General features: G+C 47.3%; 1 protein-coding gene across 5 annotated transcripts; it reads right to left on the bottom strand.

The window, feature by feature from the left end:
- Window positions 1-1299: 1299 nt before the first annotated feature.
- LOC103699143 (ubiquitin-conjugating enzyme E2 10) lies at window positions 1300-21684 on the bottom strand. 5 transcript variants are annotated; one of them, XM_039129130.1, is made up of 5 exons: window positions 21475-21614; window positions 21300-21386; window positions 5967-6094; window positions 2279-2383; window positions 1300-1680 (listed from the first exon to the last, which is right to left on the bottom strand). In XM_039129130.1, the coding sequence occupies exons 2-5, from the start codon at window positions 21367-21369 to the stop codon at window positions 1537-1539; spliced, it is 447 nt and encodes a 148-aa protein (XP_038985058.1). In that variant the 5' UTR covers window positions 21370-21386; window positions 21475-21614; the 3' UTR covers window positions 1300-1536. The 5 variants fall into 5 exon arrangements, with proteins under 5 accessions (XP_038985058.1, XP_038985059.1, XP_038985060.1 ...); XM_039129131.1 differs by having other exon boundaries at window positions 21300-21401; window positions 21475-21597; XM_026806146.2 differs by lacking the exons at window positions 1300-1680; window positions 2279-2383; window positions 5967-6094 and adding exons at window positions 16666-17084; window positions 17175-17233; window positions 20725-21054 and having other exon boundaries at window positions 21300-21401; window positions 21475-21684.
- Window positions 21685-23016: the final 1332 nt, after the last annotated feature.

Raw genomic sequence — 23016 nt, 5'->3', positions numbered from 1 at the left:
AAAGTCTAAGAGATTCAAATGTGTCACGAAGGTAATAGAATTATAAAGATACCTCCCCATCAAAAAAATTCTAGATTTTGTTCGTTAAAAAGTGAAAATGCAAAGAAACAAAGATTCTTCGAGGACACCGATTATCATTACGGTTGTAGAACTTCCAGGTGATCATCAAAACTGTTTGACCTGACGGAAAGATGCGGAGGAAAATTCAAAAGGAGCGTCCAAGAAAGCAGACTCAAGAGCCATCTCTCAGTGGGCCGTGGGCCTGCTATGGAGACCGCATACCGACCACCTTGCTTGGGATGACTCTTTTGGAAAGGCAAAAAGTAACTGAAGGAAGGACTAAGGAGATGGCTTTAACTCTCAATCTTATGAGTAGGATAGAGCAACGACAGTCGACAACCTCACGCTGTGTGTGTGTGTGTGTGTAAGAGAGCGAGCGAGCGAGAGAGAGAGATATATCATCTGGAATTTTGGATCACTTGGCATCCGAAGACAGAGAGAATCCTTTCATCTGAAAAGTGCAGCAAAAATACCATCCATTCATCCTCATAGAACATGCTACTGCTGGGCTTCGAGGATAGAGACCTTACATCTATGATGATATGTATGTAAAAAGGACTGGCGTCCGCTCATCAGCATGGAAGAATCAATTATACAATCTAGAAAGTGCTTTGCAAGGTGGATTATAAAGGTACCCGACGAATGGCATCAATTAATTGGGTCAGGACAATAGAGGAAACTGTCGGAAAGAGGAATCTTTCAAACATCCATCCTAGGCCAGCCAAATCTTTCATCTAACACCAGAGACCATGCATCTCCCATGGTCCAGTAGGTGAAATTAGCTTCCCTGTATGTATGAACAAATTTAAATACTGTCATCTCAAAAAACCCAAAATTCTCCTCACAAAAGTTAGCTCTATACAAATGCTGACCTTATTTATACAGATAAGAATACATAATGATTATACCTCCACTCCCATCCCCCCGGCCCCAACCTGAAAAATGGAGGCATATTATTGAAAGCCATACGATACCTGACTCTGATGATGGATGAGTGATGTCTTACAAACTTGCAAGTGGCTAGTGAACTTCTTGGGACATTATCAGATTTAATATGATTGCAAGAAGCCCATCGACAAGAAGTCTCGGGAATACTCTCTCTGACGGCTTCAATAAGTTGCCACATTTCGTGGTGTAGATCGGGCAAAACATAGGGGGGCCTCCTTTACATGCAGCCTTGCACAATATCAATACCCACTGGTGTTTTCAAAGGCATAATTTAGCACAGAATCAAGTCTGGAAGGAGAAAATGACAAAGGGTTAAATATGAAATTCCCATGCAAACAAAAGGAACAAGTGTTCTTTTCTTGTCGTTTTCTGCATTGCATAACCGAGGCCTTCCTGGTCCTTCGGTGGATAAAACATAAGTGATACAGGCAAAATCACTTCATTCTTACACATTAAAGTGGTGGCAATACCGAACTTCAAAATAAGAAGGGAGGAAAACAGCCTCGATGGTCTCCACTCTCAGTGCAGCTAACCCATCGCATATTTCTGGGTCCAGCTCCTTGCAGTGGTCTCATACTTGTTCCTATCCGTCTTGTACATATGGGCAATCTCTGGAACCAACGGATCATCGGGGTTTGGGTCTGTCAACAGAGAACAGATTGAAAGCAGTACCTGAAAGTAGCAAATATAAATTAATAACCATATCAACACTCATGACATCATCAGATTAGTTAATCTGGATACATGCAATTTGGTTTTAGAATGTCATTCTAAAAGAGAAACCAATGTGCTCCTCTGCTAAGGGGTCTCTTTTCAATGCTGGAAGATACTTATCGCTCCGTCAGAAAGAGGGGACCCGCTGGATGATCTTATTGGAATTTGGACACCATGTACACACAGATCCAGATAATGATAAACAAAGAAGCCTGGAGAATAATACACGCTATTACAGGCATGCTAGTGATATGTGCGCACCTGTCCATGAATACTGGTTGAGATTAGATATGCATGGACTCCTACCAGCTTATCAGACAAAGGGAGACACAAGAAAGAATATAACAAATGAAACAAGAAATGAGAGTCCAGCAGACAACCAGAGGAAAATCTTACAAATACTTGGGAAATCTAGGACGCAACTGTAACCATTCAAATACTAGCAAAATGTAATGGCACAAGGATTTTATAGGACCACTCCAATTCTTATTCCGATGAACCTGTAGTCCTGGCTGGATGTAAAACAACTAGCAACTATGGAAGAAAAACCAAAAACCTTGGAAATGGTTAATGCAGGGCTCCATTGTTCCTTCAATATGTCGAGGCAAATGCTTCCATTGCTGTTAATATTTGGATGGAAGACCTTTGTCCTGAATGCTACCTGTGCAATCCACAACAAGTGAGACTCGAGGAATCACAGTGATCAATTTTAAACACTCAGCTCACGACCATGACAGATATATATTACATCACAATTCTGCTGCACAACAGTTAGCAAACTCACCTGAGTAAAATATCAAATTTCAAAGCACATGATCAAACAATTTGACCGCTAATCATAGAAAGAATGCAAGGCATCGTTGTTTAGATATAGTTTTTAAGGCTCTTTCCCCTTCCTTTTCTGTTATTTATTTTGCATACCTAACATAGTATATTCTGGGCAAAGTTTGTAATTAGCTCATACTGCTGGTAGAGAGTTCATATTGATTAAAGGGCCATCATCATCTTAAGAAATTATGCAATTATAGCAGTAAATTGTAACAGTTGAATATCTTGGGTTTGGTTGTTAAAGAGGACCAAATTATATGCCAAAAAGAGTTTCCTGTTTCATTTATCAACCTCTCACCATGCAATTTGAGATATCATTCTCGAGATACACCTAGGGCAATACCTTGCACAACTGCTTCATGAAAGCAAGAAAGAGAATGTTTATTGTTTAGGCAATGGATCTGAATTTACCAAATGATGAGGTGGACCAAAGTTCATCTTCAAAGACTGACTTCCAAACGAGTTAAATACCTGTGTCAGTGTTCATGTCTTCAATAATCATGTAAATATAATTGCTGGTTGACAACTTTAACACCATAACTGGCAAAATATAGAATTTTGACTTTTCGACTTCCTGCTTTGATGATGTGTTTGTTCCACGGAAGGTTTGACATTTTCCAGAGTTATATCCCCAGTAAATTTTGCCTATGGAAGAAAGATTCCATGATCATTTCATGCCGACACTGAACTACTTAACAAACCTTCAAAAGGTAAAGATTTTTCCATCCACAGCTTCTTTCGAGAGTTTCTTTTTTATTTATTTTACTTCAAAGAGTATGTAACAAGGAAGCCTCAATCTCAATCTGAAAGCACACAACAATCTAAATATGCACATGTGCCGCAAGTCGGTAATCGTCTACGAGAGGCGCACTCCTATGCCTTTCGAGGCTTCTCGGTGTAAGAAAGCCTCACCTCTTTCTGTTGCTGAACACACACTTTTGATCCACTAGAACATGTAGATCTACTAGACGACAAACAAAGAAGAACTGCTCTATGAGGAATCACAACTACACAAAAAATGCAACTCTAGTTGCCATGGTTATTTTCTTGGCTATATTAGAAGTAATATTTTCTTGATGAAAAGGGAGGTGGCTATATTAAAAGTAATAACACATGCTTTTCAACTTGTAAGGAAGAAATTAAGTAATGGTGAAATGAGCAAAATGATAAGCATTTGCACATAAGGTGGACGATAGTTTAGACGCCTGCATATGAGCTAATTCTGTCCAGCCCATCTCTCGCATCCTTAATCACAACTAGACTAGCACAACACTGCTTATTGTTAAGTACAATAATCATTGAAGAAACAAATAGAAGGGAGATCCAAAGCACTTTTCTACCAACAGTTACTTGACAATATCCACATTCAACTCCACAACAAGTCTATGCACCTCTTCCAGGAGTGGTATGCCCTGTTAGTTGTCATACTTTAATCACATGAACCAATGAATCAAGCAATAATATTGTTTTCACTAGTGCCCACAAGATCTAAGTCACCTATTGAGGTTAAGCTTCATACAACTGGCAACTTGGGGAAAATCAACCTAGCTCTAGTAAACATAACCTTCAGGTAAAGGTCAGCCACAGTCTTCAGTCATGTCTTCAATCAGTATCAAGGAGACTAGCCTAGAAGAATGATCTAAACAAAAAATGATATTACACTAAACTTTCTAATTTTTCCTCAGATTTATCTATTTTTCTTGTAAATTTCCCACAAGAGAATTATTTCAGGAATCAGGATGACTCCTCCTCAATAACCAGCAAGAAGTTTTTGTAGAGCAGTGGCATTTCCATTAGCATATGAAGGTGAAAACCCGAAGTATTGAATTGCCTTGCAACAAAAAATGCTGATTTCCTTTCTAATCCACAGGCAACAGATAGAGTCGAACAGTCATACCCACTATACAAAAGATAAATAGATGAAGTAAGTGCCTGGATATCGATTCGGCAACCATTTAAATACATATACATTATCAAGTCTAGAAATTAGATTCACAAAACAATTTATTTCATTAAAAAAAGAATGCTTAGAAAAACAATACATCCTCCAAAATAATCTTGTAGGCCCAGGCTTCAAATTATAGGCGGTAGGCCATATTGGTCTGCTAACAACGCAAGGAAGAGGAAAACAAAATGGAAAAAAATGATGGTGGTAATTTAGAATTGGACTATGCATTAAATAGAGGCAAAAATAGTTCGGAGGATTTAAATTGAAATTATCAGTAACCAATCTAACATACTCATTTTCCTCTACTTAGTACATAAAAATTCCAATGAATAAATTGGTTTCTACAGCTATGACTTTCAATAAAAGAATTTGACAGATAGAATTGTCTGACAATATATATGGGGGACTTTTCTGACTTAATTTGATATTACCATGAAAATCTTAGAATAATAATTTATGATATAAAAAAGTTTGATTTCCAATTATTTAAGCACATTTAAAATATTCATAACCTTATTTTCTTATAAGCATGCTTTAGATAATTTTTGTGCAAGAAAAGCTATGATTTTGGCTGACATGTAGAAATTTAAGGACAAATGTCAGCAAAACTTTGTAGAATAATGAATTTTGCTGCTCACCAATCACTTTCCTATACTCTGCTTCTGCGCAAGAATAGAAACATCTCCAAGAAGTTTTAAAGCAATATATTCATTAAATAAAAGGTCTCGATATAACCCCCTAGTGCTATAAAGAAGAGTAGCCCAGTGAGCTATAAACAAGCACCATAACCACATCAAAGCCTTGAAGCTATATCATGGAGATTTTTTTTTAGCCAAAAAGAGAAAAAGAAACAAAAAAATCTACTCACAATTTTCACCTTGTAATCCACCTAAATGATATCTATCCTACTGCCTTAAGAATAATAATATTCATATGTGCTTATGAAAGGGACTCAAGTTACAAAGAATTATCCAGCTGAACGGCTTGACTCCAATGCCAACTGCTCAAATGTTTCTCAAAGTGGCAATTCAACTGCTCACAATAATAAAAAATAATAACACCAGCAAACCCCAACTCATCTATTATTGGACCTTTCAAAGGGAAAAGAAGCATAAGCATATATTATGTCAAGTTATACATACCAGTGAAAAGCACAAGATGGCACTAAGAACACTGTAAATCAAGGAAAAAAAAACAAGCCACATCTGCTAATGAAAATCAGATCCAGGAATAAGCTTATATCTACAATTAATGTTTAGTTAATTGAGCCAATACCAACATGGGACAAGGCTATAAGTTTAGTTGCTGACATATGGGATTGAAGGCAGATCAGTTCAAATAATATACAAATTTATTGGACACAAATTACAGTCTTCAAAACTTAAAATAAAAAAAGGTATTTTAGAGAAACATGATATGGACAAGAAGCTTCATTTCATTATATCAAAAAGTATCGGTGTTTCAGTACCTTCGGCGGCTTGAATGGATAGTCTGGAGGGAAGTGGATGGTAACTAGAAAGACACCCCCAGCATACGGACTATCTGGCGGACCCATAATTGTTGCTTGCCAGTGAAACATATCTTCTGCCACAGGTCCTGTTAAATGCAGAAACATAAAATTTATACCAGAAACAATTATAAATTGCTTTCACCACAAAAGCATGATTCAGTATGTTGACTTGAACAACAAACAAGAAAACAAGCTTCAGCAGCAAGTTATATTAACTTTCCTTATTCTCAATTCCTTTCGCTATACTAGTGGATTTACCATGTAACAGGATAGAAAGAAGTATTTGATTGCCATCAAGGTATATGATGATAGAATTTAAAAGAACCTGCGACAAAATTGATAAACAAAAAGGCTTCATCTCCTCTGAAATGTTTTAATTCATGGTTTATTTTTTGAACCGCTAAGGACAAAGTTGGCGACCCCCCCCCCCCCCCCGCCGCGCGGCGCGGCACCCCAGCATATCGCACAAAAAAACAGGTTTGTGCCCTTGCTTGGGATTCTTGGGAAACACAGCAGCTTGCTAAAGATAAGCTTAGATGTGACCCATGATACTGAAGTCCAAATTTTTTTTTGCTGCATATATAAATGAAAATTACATCTAGAACCAACCTCCCAATAAACAATAGATTGCTTCCCTTGGGCCCTGCATGCCCGCAATGGGACAGAAACTTAACAAGGCCATCCATCTAGGTCTTTGGGAAAAAGAGGTCAATGAGTCGAGACCTCAAGACGTGATCCTCAATAAGTTGATCCCTCGGAAAGAGGGTTTATTAACGGTCCAGTTTCTGCGGGCGCCCATATTCATGGACAAGCAATTCTGCCTCTTACATAGTATTCCGTTTTACAGATAAAAGTAAATCCAATTTCTACCTATCATATTGATATTAGAATCGAAGACTCTATTCACAAAATCCCAAATTTCATGAGCCTCTACATCTCTAAAAGAAAGCAAAATTTTTGCTCATGCAAGCATGATTTGTGCACATCTCTAAAAGGAAGCATGATTTTTGCACATGCAAGCACATTGAGACTACAATTTTGGTGCCATATGTATTCCATAGTTCATGCACTGCGTCTAATTTGAAGCATTTGTCCTCTATCAACATGTAAGACTGCCAAAAATGTATTAAAACACAGGCCATGAGTCATACAAATTGCCATTTATCAGAAAGATATGTATGGTGTGGCTGCAGCAAGAGATAGGTATTGCCAATACTCTGGAGTTTGGAAAATCCATGGAGCACCCATAATTTTATGGATAAATTTTTATGTTGGGGGGCATGGATGACTCTGGACTACATGGAGAACTTGGATAATTATTATCATGAATAACTTGATACAAAAGTCATGTAGACAACCTGGTATCCTTGACAACTTCAAGAAGCAAAAAACAGAATGTTGTCCCTTATAATATTAATTACTTTCATCAGATATTTTCCTAAGAACCAACATCAGTGACTATCCAGCTTTGATACTGTTGCTGGGGGTCCAAACCGAGAACGATTGGCACAGCGGTGTGAACGGGGTTCCCTTTGAATTGCTTTGGTTGCGCTCCACCTTCCGCCGGGAAACCTGCAAGCAAGCCTCGCACCACCACTGGGGTAGTGGGGGCCCTCCGACGATCAAGTTAGAGGGAATCGAAGGAGAAGGAGAGGTAGCAGGTAAGATGATGCTATGGAGAATCTCGCTTACCCTCCCCCTTCCCCCCCAGCCCCATATATCTCAGGCTGAGGGGTTTTTCTGGGGATTGGTCATCGTGTGGCACGATGGGGTTGCCACTGACATGGCCGTTACAGGGCGTCGTGGGGCAGCGCCGGGTACGGCCATGGCAGGGCGTAGTGGAGCTCCGCTTCGTACGGTTGTTACAGGGGATCGTGGGGCAGCGCCGGATTCGGCCGTTGCAGGAAGTAGTGGAGCAGGGGGCCGCGGCGTGCCTCAGGAGAACAGTCTGTTGTTGTCAAGAGATTGCCGACCCGAGGTCGGATTGCTGGATCAAGGGGCAGCCGACTCGGGGTCGGACTGCGGAGCCGAAGATATCCGACCCGAGGTCGGATTGCTGGATCAAGGGGCAGCCGACTCGGGGTCGGACTGCGGAGCCGAAGATATCCGACCCGAGGTCGGATTGCTGGATCAAGGGGCAGCCGTAGTCTTTCTGGGCGCGCGTGCCGGTCACGTGGGGCATGGTGGCTAAGTTCCCCCGTAACAGTAGCCCCCCACTTCCGAGCCTGGAACCAGGAGGGGAACGGGTGAAGGGAGTGATGCTTCGAGATTGCCGCCATCCCTCGGAAAGGCGCGCGCGCTCCGAGCTCCCCGCCCCTTTTTTTATGGCGTATGGCGGTTGTCGCTGATCTGGCGGTCTGCGGATTTCGGCGGACATCCTTCCTTAATGGTGTCGATTCGCCTTTGGGGCGAGAGCGATCCTTCGGTAGCCAGGCGTCCTCTGGCGTCACCGAGGCGTCACCCGCCTTTCTGCCTATTTAACCGGGGGCCCTCCCCCGTCCGCCTTTCTCTTCACAGGCATCCTCGAGTTTCTCCCTTGTGCTGTTGCCGTTGCCGTCGGACTGTTCGTTCGCTCCTCCTTTGACGCTACCGGAGCCGTTCTTCCTTCCCTTCCGGTGAGTTGCCTCACTCTTCAATTTAGGGCTCTCCGTACTTTCTCCTTTCGTATTAGTGTACCCCAGTCGTTCCGGTCCCCTCTCCCCCCTGACTCCGTCCTGACCGTAGATTCTCTGGCCGTTAGGGATGGACGAAGTAAGAGCGGACCGCATTCAGTCGGAGCTGGTCCCCGAAGACCTAGATAGGTTCGTGGCCCGGTACCACCTTCCCGAAGCCTGCAACGCTACGCTCCCGGGGCCTGAGGAGAGGATGTCCCATCCTCCTCCAGGGAAGGTCGCCATTAATGAGGACATCCTTCGGGCTGGGTTCCGCTTTCCCCCCTCGGACTTAGTCGTGCAGGTGCTTCGAGGTTTAAGAGTGGCGCCGACGCAACTGGTGCCGAATTCATGGCGTACCCTGACGGCCTTCCAGGTTCTCTGCCGTATGCACGAGGTTCCCGCCACCCTGAATGTCTTTTGGGAATGCTACGGCCTGAGCGGCCACCCCTGGGACAGAGGGTGGTGGTGCTTTGCGGCGCGGCGAGGGTGCGGCCTCGTCAAGGAGGCTCCTTCCTCCATTCATGGCTGGAATGAGCGTTTCTTTTTCATCGACGTAGATCCCTCTTGGGGAATCGGGACAACCTGGGAGACGCCGATGAAGTCCCCGATCGGCCTATCGAGGTTGTCAAGGGAGGAGTCCGATGGCGTCGCCGTTTTGAGGGGGTTGGTTGCCGAGGGCCGGCTCCCCCCGGTGGCTCGCCTTATTTCCGAGGATGCCTTGGTGAACGTCGGTCTGAGCTCGGTCCCTGCCGACCGTGAGCCCGCCATCACTTCTTCTTTTTTAGTTCTTTTCTCCTCTTTCGTTTCTTCTTTCCATCAGTTTCTCAGTTTCTAACCATCTCGTTCTTTTTCCAGAAATCGACGACGTCATGCAGTCGGACAGGGCAATGGCTGTTAGTAGGGCGTCCCTACTGGAAGCGGTCCGGAGGAAGAAACGGACTCCTCCGAGCGAGGTCCCACCGGCGAAGAAGCCCCGCCAGCAGGCGACTCCGACGCCGACAGACGGGTCCGGACCCACCGATCAGGGGGACGTCGCGGGCTCGGACCGACAGTTAACACCGTATCAGCCCTCCGGTGATGAGACTACCGCTTTTCCGGAGGTGTCATCCGGGCGCGCCCGAGACGGCCGGGTCGGACGCGGTCGGTCCCCAGCCCAGCCTTCGACTCGGTCGGCCTCGGATGATACGAGGAGGGGCGCGCCGAGGCCTCGGCCGAGCGGGACCCTGTCGATTTCTGGCGCGGCCCCCGCCCCGAGCACGGTCTGCATGACTCTCCCTCAAGCAATAGGTAAGGGTAAGGCCGCAGAACCACCGTCCGGCTCCGGGGCGAAGTCGGGGTCGGCCTTCACTTTCGCCGGCGCCCGAAACCTCATCGAGACGGTGCTGCTGGAGGGTGACCGTAGGCAGGTCCGACAGATGAGGATCCCTGAAGTCGGAGCTGCCAGCTGCGTCTGCCTCATGTCGGTGAGTGTTCTTTTGGTCGCTTTCGTCATTTATAGGCTCTATTGATCCCCGTCTGACGCTCTCATTTTTCCTGTCTCTTAGCTCGCCCAGTACATGATCCGTCTGGAGGAGAGCCACGAGGAACAGGCGAGGCTCCTGGCGAAGTCCGAGAGCCGACTGAAAGCTGTAGAGGAGGGAGGCCAGGCTGCGGCGGGGAGAACGACCAGGGACCTCGAGACGAGGCTCCAGGTGGCCGAAGAGCGGGCACTCGGCTTCGCCGCCCTCGAGAGGCAACTGTTGGAGGCTCAGGAGCAACTCAAGGTTGCCTCGGATCTCGAAAGCGAGATCAGGAAGGCGGAGGAGCGAGCCGAAAAGCAGTCCCGGAAGGCTGCCGACTTCCGGGAGAGGTGGGAGAAGGCCCAGCAGTCGGCCGACAACGCCCGCAACCGAACCCGATCTCTTGAAGCCAAGATGGCCGAATTGGAGTCGGCCTTGGAGGGGACTCGTGCGAGCAACCAGGAGCTTCATTCGCGCCTGGAGGAGGCTGAGGCTGCTCGCATCGCTGCCGAGGCGAAGCACGTGGAGGCTCGGGCCGATCTGCTGAGGGTCTCCTCCGAGGCGGACGAGCGGATTGTGGCGAAGGTCATGGAAGCGAAAGCTCAGATTACGGAGCGAGCGGAGGCGGCGCTGGCCGAGAAGAGCGCAGAAATCGGGCGTCAGGCGGTACAGGCCTATCGTCAGTCCGCCGAGTTCATCCGTGACATGTCGGATGCGGGGTCCGACTCCTTTGCCTTAGGCTTCGATGAAGGCCTGGCAAGGGTGTCCACTAAATACCCCGGAATTGACCTGAGTGGGGTCTCTCTCCTCGACTCCCCTCCGATGCCATTGCCTGCCGGTTCTCCAATCGTCTCCCTACCCTTCGCGGACGTGCTCGCCGTTCCCGATCCAGGGGTTCCTCCAAGCTGACCCTCTGTACTTTTTCTTTGTTCTTTTCTTTGTATGTTGGCGTTTTGCCATGTTGTATGGGTCTCGGCCCTGATGCAACGAAAGTTAATGCAAACAAAGTGTTTCCTCATTTCACTTTCGTCCTTCCTCTTTTTAACTCTTGGTAGCGTCTCGCCGACTCCTGACTCTTGAAGTTCCTCCGGCACTAGGCCAGGCATCCGAGGGTTAGGCCTCAGGAAATTCTTCCGGCGCTAGGCCAGGCATCCGAGGGTTAGGCCTCAGGAAATTCTTCCGGCGCTAGGCCAGGCATCCGAGGGTTAGGCCTCAGAAAATTCTTCCGGCGCTAGGCCAGGCATCCGAGGGTTAGGCCTCAGGAAATTCCGCTCATTGGTCGGCCAAGGCTGGCGCAAGCCGAGGCGACCGGTCGGGGCTTCAGGCTAGTCTGCTCCCGGGATGATCATCGGGTTAGCCTGGCATCCGAGGGCCGAGCCTCGGAAAATTCCGCTCGTTCGTCGGCCAAGGCTGGCGCAAGCCGAGGTGACCGGTCGGGGCTTCAGGCTAGTCTGCTCCCGGGATGATCATCGGGTTAGCCTGGCATCCGAGGGCCGAGCCTCGGGAAATTCCGCTCGTTGGTCGGCCAAGGCTGGCGCAAGCCGAGGCGACCGGTCGGGGCTTCAGGCTAGTCTGCTCCCGGGATGATCATCGGGTTAGCCTGGCATCCGAGGGTCGAGCCTCGGGGAATTCCGCTCGTTGGTCGGCCAAGGCTGGCACAAGCCGAGGCGACCGGTCGGGGCTTCAGGCTAGTCTGCTCCCGGGATGATCATCGGGTTAGCCTGGCATCCGAGGGCCGAGCCTCGGGGAATTCCGCTCGTTGGTCGGCCAAGGCTGGCGCAAGCCGAGGCGACCGGTCGGGGCTTCAGGCTAGTCTGCTCCCGGGATGATCATCGGGTTAGCCTGGCATCCGAGGGCCGAGCCTCGGGGAATTCCGCTCGTTGGTCGGCCAAGGCTGGCGCAAGCCGAGGCGACCGGTCGGGGCTTCAGGCTAGTCTGCTCCCGGGATGATCATCGGGTTAGCCTGGCATCCGAGGGCCGAGCCTCGGAGAATTCCGCTCGTTGGTCGGCCAAGGCTGGCGCAAGCCGAGGCGACCGGTCGGGGCTTCAGGCTAGTCTGCTCCCGGGATGATCATCGGGTTAGCCTGGCATCCGAGGGCCGAGCCTCAGGGAATTCCGCTCGTTGGTCGGCCAAGGCTGGCGCAAGCCGAGGCGACCGGTCGGGGCTTTAGGCTAGTCTGCTCCCGGGATGATCATCGGGTTAGCCTGGCATCCGAGGGCCGAGCCTCGGAAAATTCCGCTCGTTGGTCGGCCAAGGCTGGCGCAAGCCGAGGCGACCGGTCGGGGCTTCAGGCTAGTCTGCTCCCGGGATGATCATCAGGTTAGCCTGGCATCCGAGGGCCGAGCCTCGGGGAATTCCGCTCGTTGGTCGGCCAAGGCTGGCGCAAGCCGAGGCGACCGGTCGGGGCTTCAGGCTAGTCTGCTCCCGGGATGATCATCGGGTTAGCCTGGCATCCGAGGGCCGAGCCTCGGGGAATTCCGCTCGTTGGTCGGCCAAGGCTGGCGCAAGCCGAGGCGACCGGTCGGGGCTTCAGGCTAGTCTGCTCCCGGGATGATCATCGGGTTAGCCTGGCATCCGAGGACTGAGCCTCGGGGAATTCCGCTCGTTGGTCGCGCGCCTATCACTTGCCGCTCGACGGAGTTTCTCCGTGGCCAACTGCGATCGTATTTCTCCTCCTCTCGACGCGTCGCCTGGGGAACACCAGAAGGCTATTAAATGCTAATTGAGGCGTTACCTGGGAAATCGGATCGGCCAGTTGCTGCTTGCGAGGAGTGCCAGTTAAGCGGCCGCGATACGCGCGTTCTTCGAGGCGGATGCGGCCTGGGCGCGTGCAGAGATACGTGTGCCGTGGGATACACGCCGCCCGGAGTGTCCTGCATGAAGAATGCAATTAAGGAGAACGACGCTTAGGACTTCTGCGGACTTCTTCCCTTTGAGGGTCGCTAGGAAACATTGCCGTGCGGTTGGTTGGTCGCCTCGGACCTCCCCGATCCCGACCGCCGTGGGGAACCGCATGAGCAAGTGGTACGTAGAGACCACCGCGCGAAGGGCGTTCAGTCCGGGTCGTCCGAGGATAGCGTTGTAGGCCGAGGGAACACGGACGACCAAGAACCCGAGTCGCACCGTGGCTTCTGCGGGTGCGACGCCCGCAGTCACAGGCAGCTCAACGACACCTTCCGCCGGGACAGCGTCACCGGTGAATCCTATGAGGGGGGTGGATATTTTGTGCAACAATTGTCTGGACAAGCCCATCTTTTGGAAGGCCTCGTAAAACAAGATATCAGCTGAGCTTCCACTATCCACAAGAACACGCCTTACATCATAGTTTGCCATAGTGAGGGAGATCACCATGGCGTCATCGTGGGGGGTCTGAACCCCCTTTACATCTTCATCACAAAAGGTGATTACATTGCCGACCCTCTGCCTCTTTGCGACAGCCGCCCCTGACGCTTCCGTCGAGCCCCCTGAGTTCCTCACGGCCCGGGGGCAGCCCCCAGTGATAGTGTGGATCACGCCCGCAACGGGTCGATTCTGCTCCCGAGGCTCCGGAGGGGCCGGGTCGGCCGGACGCGGGTCTGCGGGGGGACGTCGGTCGCTCACATATCGACCGAGACGCCCCCGGCGGATGAGAGCCTCGATCTCGTCCCGAAGCTGGAAGCAGTCCTCCGTGTCGTGGCCGTGGTCTCGGTGGTACTCACAGTACGCCCGGGAGGGCCTCTTCCCAGGGATCCTCCGCATCTGTCTCGGGGCCGGGAGGTCCTCCCGCCCCTTGATCTCCATAAAGATCTGGGCCCGGGGGGTTAGGAGAGGGGTGTACCGGTGAAAACGTCGGGGCGGAGAACGAGGGCGTGGGGCGCCGTGGTTCTTCGCCGGCGACGGGCTTCTGCGCCGACGCTGAGGCGTCGGGCTCCTCCTCTGGCGTGCCTCTTTCCGCCTTTTCTTCCCAAGCTTTTGAGGGATCTCGGCGGCCTCCTTGCTCCGGTGGGCGGCCGCCTCCTCGGCGTCCGCATACTGGTTCGCCCGGGACAACAGCTCTGGGAAGCTCCGCGGCAGGCGTTTGTCCAGGGAGAAGGTGAGTCTGCCTTTCCGGAAGCCACGCTTCAGGGCTGAAAGAGCTACCTCCTGACTCAGGTTCCGGACCTCCAGTGTAGCCCTGTTGAAGCGGGTAAGATAATCCCGCAGGCTTTCTCCCTCGTTTTGCCGGACATCAAAGAGGGAGTCGGAGACCAGTCGCCGCCGGCTACTGACGGCGAAATGAGTGATGAAGAGGCGAGTGAACTGGTCGAAGGACCGGATTGAGTCAGCCTCCAGCCCGGCGAACCATGCCCTCGCCGGGCCACGGAGGGTTGCCGGGAAAGCCTTGCAGAGAAGGGGATCTGATGCTCCGTGGAGGAGCATAAGGGTCCTGAAACTCTCGACGTGATCCCGTGGATCCGCCGCCCCGTCATAGGGCTCGATCGCCGGCATTTTGAACCCCGGCGGATTCGGGGTCCGCAGGATCCTCGAGGCGAGCGCCGGCTGGGAGGAGATCTCTAAGTCGGCGAAGGGATCTTTGGAATGGCCCTTCAGGACCTGGAGTTGTCGGTGGAGATCGTCCACCCGCCGGTCCAGGGAGCGCGACCGGTGGGTGGGAGACAAGGAGCGGCGAGAGGGGGACCGACTGGAGCGCGGGTTCCTCGAGGACTGGGGGGTCTGGGAACGCGCCCGAGCCCGCCTCTCGTACCCCGCGCAGCTCCGGTGGGAAGGTCCCGGCAGAATGGAGCGTGCTCGAGAATCCTCCTCGCGCCGGCGCTCCTCCCCATGGGAGAGGAAGGAGCGCGGGTTGAGGAGAACAGGCGAACGCTCAGGCAGCAGCGGCTCCTGAGCCCGCTGCGGCGCCCGGGACATCGCACCCTGCAGATTCTGCACCGCCTCCGCGAGGGTGCGAACCTGCTGGGTTAGCTGGTCGAACTGGGCGGCTTCGACCATCTGAATGGGCGGTGGGGCGGTGGAGTGTTGCTGAGAGCGTGTTGGAGATGCAGCGGCCTCCCAGCCAGTGGCGTGAGAGGCCCCGCGACCGGAAGCATTGGAAGCTCCACGACCACCTCGCCGTGCCATTACGATCGCTCTGAGATCCGGGCCCTCCTTCTAGCGCCAACTGTTGCTGGGGGTCCAAACCGAGAACGATTGGCACAGCGGTGTGAACGGGGTTCCCTTTGAATTGCTTTGGTTGCGCTCCACCTTCCGCCGGAAAACCTGCAAGCAAGCCTCGCACCACCACTGGGGTAGTGGGGGCCCTCCGACGATCAAGTTAGAGGAAATCGAAGGAGAAGGAGAGGTAGCAGGTAAGATGATGCTATGGAGAATCTCGCTTACCCTCCCCCTTCCCCCCCAGCCCCATATATCTCAGGCTGAGGGATTTTTCTGGGGATTGGTCATCGTGTGGCACGATGGGGTTGCCACTGACATGGCCGTTACAGGGCGTCGTGGGGCAGCGCCGGGTACGGCCATGGCAGGGCGTAGTGGAGCTCCGCTTCGTACGGTTGTTACAGGGGATCGTGGGGCAGCGCCGGATTCGGCCGTTGCAGGGAGTAGTGGAGCAGGGGGCCGCGGCGTGCCTCAGGAGAACAGTCTGTTGTTATCAAGAGATTGCCGACCCGAGGTCGGATTGCTGGATCAAGGGGCAGCCGACTCGGGGTCGGACTGCGGAGCCGAAGATATCCGACCCGAGGTCGGATTGCTGGATCAAGGGGCAGCCGACTCGGGGTCGGACTGCGGAGCCGAAGGTATCCGACCCGAGGTCGGATTGCTGGATCAAGGGGCAGCCGTGGTCTTTCTGGGCGCGCGTGCCGGTCACGTGGGGCATGGTGGCTAAGTTCCCCCGTAACAGATACAAAGCCATGCAAAAAATTGACAAGCAAGGTGCTCAAGTCTCATTTGCAGAGAAAAAATTATGCCAATACCTGATTCATTAGAAACCATGACCAAATGGGGGAAGCTCCATACTTCTGTATTTTTGTCTACGCATTGGAGTTATGGTGTTCCTTGGTTGGCCTATGAGAATCCAATCCAACAATGGTTTGAAGAGAGTCAAATTATCTAGAACATAAACTGTGTTTGATTTCAAATGATTATTCTAATGGCAACTCTGTCTGGCAAAGTGGGAATGCATCACAAGGACCCTTTTATGTGTTTGTGTTTAGGGGATGAGCACTGGTTGTGGCAGTGTACGACTGTGCCCTCAATGTGACAATGAAGGAGAAGCAGCTCAAAAACAGATCACTGTAGTAGGCATACGCATATAGCTCAGGAGAGTCAGTTTATAAAAGTCAACAAAGATCAACAAAACAACACCAATAATGCAAAAGCTGGAAGAGGAAATGGTAGCATGCTTAAGATGAAGGCAAACTAATATAAGAAGTAGAACAATCACAAACCTGACTCAGATCAGAATGAATCACAAGTCCAAATATGCAGCAAGAAGTATGGCTTAAGGTTGACTGCAGTGATCTCTAAGACTGCAATAGAATCGGGAAGGAACATTAATCTTAGAGGAATGCATTTAGTTACACAATATGCATGAAGGAATTCATTTCCAAGGAGGCCTAATGTGAAAGGACAACTCAAAGAAGAGGATCCGCCTAGAGCTACAATACAATAATCTAATATGCACCAAAAAAATCATTGCGGGGCATCAAATGTAAGGAATTTAATGCTAAGGAGGATCTGAAGGGGTGCCGACAGTCTGCTGGTAGTGCCACTGGTATGCAAAATTAGAGATGATGCTACAATAGATGCAATGGGCAAAATAACCAGCTTGGCACCACCCACCAATATCTCCATTGCTTGTCTGCAAAGAACAGAGAATCTCCTCACGCCGTTTACATCCTTTAAACTGAAAGCCAAAACCTGGCATCGCTGAAGCTTCATATCATAGAAAATACTGAAACCATGTCCCAATAAAAACTGATGATCATCTTAACTGATAGATATGCAAGTTCATATTAGGACATTTGCCATTTCGAATTATTACATCATGACTTGCAATGAAAACTTTGGCCTTCGCAAATCTTGTAAATAGCTTCCCACTGCCTGTTGAAAGATAAGATGGTGAGAGATATAACAAAATAACTCCTCTGAAAATCTCTCTCCATCATCTATTTCCAAATTTTCACCATGATGACTGACCAGATAGTCATTAATGGCCCGACCATAAGAAGCTTCCTCCATTAATGAATAGTAACCTCTAGGTTACCAAGTTTTGAAATGTGCACTAAAATTAACTAAGTGTTTAAGACCTGCCATAACAATGAGTAAACAAAATGCAAAGTACAAAAGGTCCACTAAAGATTGCTACATGCACATCCCTTTGAAAGTTTAGAACAACTTAGCCAAAATATACAAAACCCAGAAAACAAGAATCAATTGAAGTACTTTGTTGTTCTAGTTTTACGAGAAACAATCAATTTAACTAATTTCAATTATGTTATTGAAAGAATGAAGGAGAAACTTGAGAGATCGAAGAATACTACACATTTCAAAACCTTGGTATTGATATCCTCATAAATTCAAATTCATAGTACTATGATCCTCTCAAACCGTTAGCAAGTTCAACAAAGCATTTTTGGTCTTCTCATTTTGCTCATTAGAGAGTAAGAGGAATCTTCATTTAACCAAAACCAGGACATCAAGCGGTTCAGAAAAGTCACAAAGCTTCAATTGCTAAGAGATGTCACTGAGACGACTCCTAGTTAGTGACTCAGTTGAAAACATATAACAATTTGATAATTGCTTTGGATGAAGGATAATGCAAAAAAATTGTCCTGAAATTTGAGGGCAGAATAACCGTATTATTCCTAGAAAATACAGTCTGCAATGCATGAAGATGACATCAGTATTACCAATGACTGAAGGATCATTCGTATCTTTCTTAGATGCATATGCCTCCTTTAACTTCCAACACTATTTAGTAAGAGATTCTTAGGTAGATGAAAGACAAGATTCCTCACCTTCACACTAAATGTCTGTTACTGGAAATCAACTTGCATGCTTGACCTAGAATAGGATCCAAATGGCAAGGATATCATGAAAGTTATGCACAAGAAAAAAATCCTCCAGGTGGTGGATCACAATAAGAGAACCTTGCACCTACTTGACCTCAAACAAAAACCAACTTATGAAAATATGAAATATAATATCGCAAAACTCCAATAATTGACCAGCTCTGAGAATTGCTACTATTCTAATGATGCAATTTCCATGTTAAATTCAATGATCGATATTTATGTTCCATTTTTTGCTAAGCAAAAGCGGTATCATACAATTCTCACCTTTCATTGATTTGGATAGCATCTAAGTCAATGATTGACAAAGCTAGCATTGGCTCACCAACCTTAAGATGGGTGATAAGTTAAGGAATTGTTACCACATGCGACTGCCAAAACAAAATGATATCTAATCATAAGATGCAAAGCTCAGGCTAAAGGTTATTATGATGCACCAAATCTATGTTGGGTGAAACTTTGACAGATCTTGGAACTTGAACAGATACAGGACCAGAGTTGACGTAGGCATCATGATGAGAACAAATCTGTATGACGCAGAAATAAGTTAAAAGGATGTATCATGATATCTTAGTCAACAAAACTATTGTGATTAGGGTTGCAAACATGCAACTGGAGCCCTGCACATCAGAAAGTTCATGATTAAAAAGCAAGAACCTTCAGGTCATGATCATCTTAATGTTCAACATGTAGGAACCAAATATTGCAGATTGTTTTGACCAGTTCTGAATACATTAGGTTCCAAAATACACAGCAAATTCAACAATTCTGTTAATTGAACAGCTAGTCATCTGAGAATCCATTGACATTGATAACTTAAGTAGTATCAACATCTTCATACTGTAACTCTTCCTTGATTTGACCTACCTATGTAGATTGTAATAATGGTAAAGAAAGAACAAAGCAGAAAAGAAAAGATAAATTAAATAGAGCAGAACAGCTGGTCATGTCCAGCTCAAATCACCAATTATCCATGTATTGCAGAACAGCTGGTGATTGGACAGGAAGGACCTCTCCAGTCACTGAAGAGGATTGAAATCAGAAATGCAAAAATCAAAATAAGAAAGCTAAAAGAAAACAAAGAAAGTGGAAGCCAAAAAACATTAAAGAAAAGAACTACTAAAACAGAATAACAAGCCAGACAAAAAAGAAAAGAATAACTCGAATAACAGAAAGGGAACAGCAGAAACCAGAAGAAGAGTGTGAGGGGAAGATGAAAAAACCTCTACCTTGATGACTGGATAGTGCAAGAGTGGGAGAAGTGGGGGTGTGAGTGTAAATGTTTTTTTTATTTTAATATTTTGGTATTTCTTCTCCTCATGTTCCCCTCTGAGCTTAAAGCCCTAAATCAGCCTAATAAAGAAAAAGAAAGGGTACGAACAACAGAGCTTTTTTCATATGTTTAAATCTTTGACTTCCATAAAATTGAACAGGATCCTTCATATGAAACTTAAGAAACCCCTTGAATACGACATCCTAACATCAGTGAGGTGCTTTCCCCAACACCTCTCACCCTCATCCATGCATTGCCTCAATGTCACTTCACTAAAATTGCCTCCCTTGTGGTATGTTGAGGGACTACATTAGGGATTTCACAGCCCAATTGACATATAAGAGCAAAACTGAACATAAAAGGCCAATCGGCTTATGTAAAGCATTCCTAATTATAATTACTGAGCATCTTTTGATAATATTGGATTGCAGCCCAATCGGCTTATGTAAAGCATTCCTAAACAAGTAATCATAGTGTATAACCTCTTCTAATAGTCGTAACAAGTTGGAATGCCGAAGAAACTATAATGTTCCTCTAATATAATATGAATATAATGATCAAGAATTTTTTACCATCTTATAATCAATACCTTAACATGGTAGTAGATCTCGGAGTTACTATATTAGCCAATATTCCAGTGTTTTGGTTCCTATATATCGGCAGAGGTCTCAGATTATCGTCTTTTCTCCAAATCTTCCAGCTTTCTATCTCAGCCAGGATGAACCAGGATGTTTGTTCCTCTATGTCTTGGCCACCACCATGATGGCCGTGGTGTCAGAATTTAAAAACTTAAGCAACATATTTTTGAAACCATACAATTTTTTTCCAGCATGCAGCATGCAGTACTGTATTGCAAGAATGAGACACACAGTATGCAGTACCTTTATTTAAATTGCCAGGCAATTTTTTGAAACAATACAAATTTTTTTTCCAGCCTGAGGCACCGTAAAGAGATAAATAAGTGAAGGAGAAAAGGTTCCAGAATGTCTGAAGCCTACCAGAATAAATATGGCTAACAGGTGTTAATGTTATAGGATTATACGCTTTCTGAAAATGGTCTGATTAAATGTAAGCCTGCCAAGAAAAGCACGTTATATCCAATAAGGCATAGTATCATATTTGGATCCCACAATTGGTGTTTGATAAATGCATTGACATCACTCCTGATGGAGAGTACCTCAAAATAACAGTAGGTACATCTCATGCACACTAACTATGACATACAAAATTATAGTATTTCCAAATACCTCATTCAAATTTCCATGTAACTCACAGAATTGCCCCCTAAATTCGTAATACACATCACAGGGCTCCATCAACCCTCGGGAAAATAAACGTTTTTCCCATTGACAAAACTTGATCACAAGATTGACTGCATGAAAAGATAATGTAACATTAAAAAACATATTATGCCCAAAAGAAACGATTTTGCCCATCGCTTGAATTCGGTCACAAGATCAACGACGCGAAAAGAATGGGGAAAAATCTTCATTTGAGCAAATTCAATCACAAGGTTGACCACCATCCCAAAAGCAACATTTTTTTTTCCCATCGGTTGAATTCAATCACAACATCAACTGCATGAAAAAGATAAATAACATTAAAGATCACTCTATGCCCTGCCGACTCCCTTTCGTATAAGGGAAACACCTCATTAAAGATCTTATTTTCCACATTCGAACCCAAAATCCAAGGTTTTCCCAAGAAGACCAAACAAAACATGGATTTCAAGAATCCAGATCTAAAATCGAACCAATCTGGAAGTAGAAAGAAAGAAAAGATCGCGTAAAGAATAGGAAATCAAAGTCAAGATCCAATATACCTGCGCTGCAAGACGTGGGAGGATCTTTCTGGAGATCCTTCAATTCCTTCAATATCCTCTTTGAAGCCATGGCCGAAGACTAGAATCCTTCAATGTCCAACGCTGATTCAAAGATTAGAAGCAAGGTACAGAAAATAATCGGCACGAGAAAGAGAGAGGGGGAGAGAGATAATACCTGGAGGGAGCTCTTGGACCCTCCTCTCTAAACGCGGCTCGGCGAGAAAACAGAGAAAGAGGAAAGGGAGCGAGGGGAAGGAGTTTATTTATGGGCAGTGGAGGATATACGATGATTATTCTGGGGACCGGGGTAATAATGGCGACATTGTTGTTGCTGACGATGACGATGAACGGCAGGCATGGGACCGGGGTAATAATGGCGACATTGTTGTTGCTGATGATGACGATGAACGGCAAGGCATGGGTTTTCTTTCATCACTTATGATGATGACCGAGACGGAGCACTTTTCACCCGGCCCATTTTGTTTGATCGTTTGTTTTTTGTTTTAACATTAATATTGTAACAACCCGAAATAATCCATTGAAAAAGTATTATTTAAATTTTTTAATCTTGTATAAATATTTAAAATTTACCTAGCAAATAACCAATGTGAAACTAAATACACGTCCGTACAGAATTCTCACATACTCCCTCCATTCAAGCTCTGACGTCCTCGTCAAGCTAAAGATTCAAATCTATTCAAATCTATTCAAATAATACCTTTCGGCTAGCCATTTTGGGTGAGATCATAGGTTGTTATAAATAATATCAGAGCGGACCCGACCCATAACCTATGTGAATTAGAGGATACTGCAGCATGGATCCATTGAGGCTGACCACGCCCGTACGGGGTCCTCACAAATATATCATGGAACATGAGATCCTGCTACACGTATCCCAAAATGTACCTAGAAGGGTGTAACCAATATTTCTTTTTTTGACATTCATGATTAGGCTTAGGTGTTTAGGAGCCTAAATGCCTATTTGGTCCTTGTTGTGTTTCAAATTTGGCCCTAGGGTGATCATGCCGAGAGAGTCGAGGAAGCTGCCAGAATGCTGAGGAAGAAGATGAGCCACCACCTCCCATGCGATGGTGTACCTGCACAAAGTCTCAATGGTGGTTCCGGTGAGGGCCCTCCAATGCTCAAGTTAGGATGGAGCTTAGTTAGCCCTAAAAGTCCCCATAGTGTTACCCGATGGGGCTATATATAGTTCTCGAAGAGGTGTCCAGATGGCGGAGGTATGGTCCGTCCTCATCATGGGAGGAGATAGGTTGTAGACAGATAGCGCATAACTAGAGCTTTCTTGAGGCGCACGGCTTTGGTCGTTCCTATGAATGGTAAGGCGTCGATAGATGGACGGGGTATAGCTGAAGCAGCATGGCATTGTCCTTGATTGTCGTCGACCAGTAAGCAAAGCATGGTGCGGTGATGTTGTAATGTACGGCCATGTAGGCGGGCATGGGCACGCATGTGAATGTGGCCATGGGCGAAGCCGAGCTCGATGAGAGGTCGCATCATATATTCAGTGAGGTCGGTTTCGTGGGCGCTGAGGTCGGCCTAACTTCTTCAATCCTGGGGTTTGCTTTGGAAGGGTGCCCCAAACTTGGCCGAGGCGTATCATTGAATATTAAGGGCGCCTCGAGCTCGGGTCGGGGCGTGTCGGCGAATATAAAAGGCACCCCGAACTCGGTCGGGGCGCGTCGGCGAATATAAAGGC

The sequence above is a fragment of the Phoenix dactylifera genome, chromosome 8 (assembly GCF_009389715.1).
Source record: "Phoenix dactylifera cultivar Barhee BC4 chromosome 8, palm_55x_up_171113_PBpolish2nd_filt_p, whole genome shotgun sequence".
Lineage (NCBI taxonomy): Eukaryota > Viridiplantae > Streptophyta > Magnoliopsida > Arecales > Arecaceae > Phoenix > Phoenix dactylifera.
This window is presented reverse-complemented; position numbering and strand designations above follow the sequence as displayed.

Excerpts from the sequence above, each read along its gene's own strand:
- LOC103699143 (XM_026806146.2), bottom strand. The coding sequence starts at position 20,913 with ATGGGCAAAATCGTTTCTTTTGGGCATAATATGTTTTTTAATGTTACA. Across the intron at positions 17,234-20,724 it reads TACATGGAAATTTGAATGAG|GCAGTGGGAAGCTATTTACA; the intron begins GTATTTGGAAAT and ends ATCTTTCAACAG. Across the intron at positions 17,085-17,174 it reads TTTTCATTGCAAGTCATGAT|TATTTTCTATGATATGAAGC; the intron begins GTAATAATTCGA and ends ACATGGTTTCAG.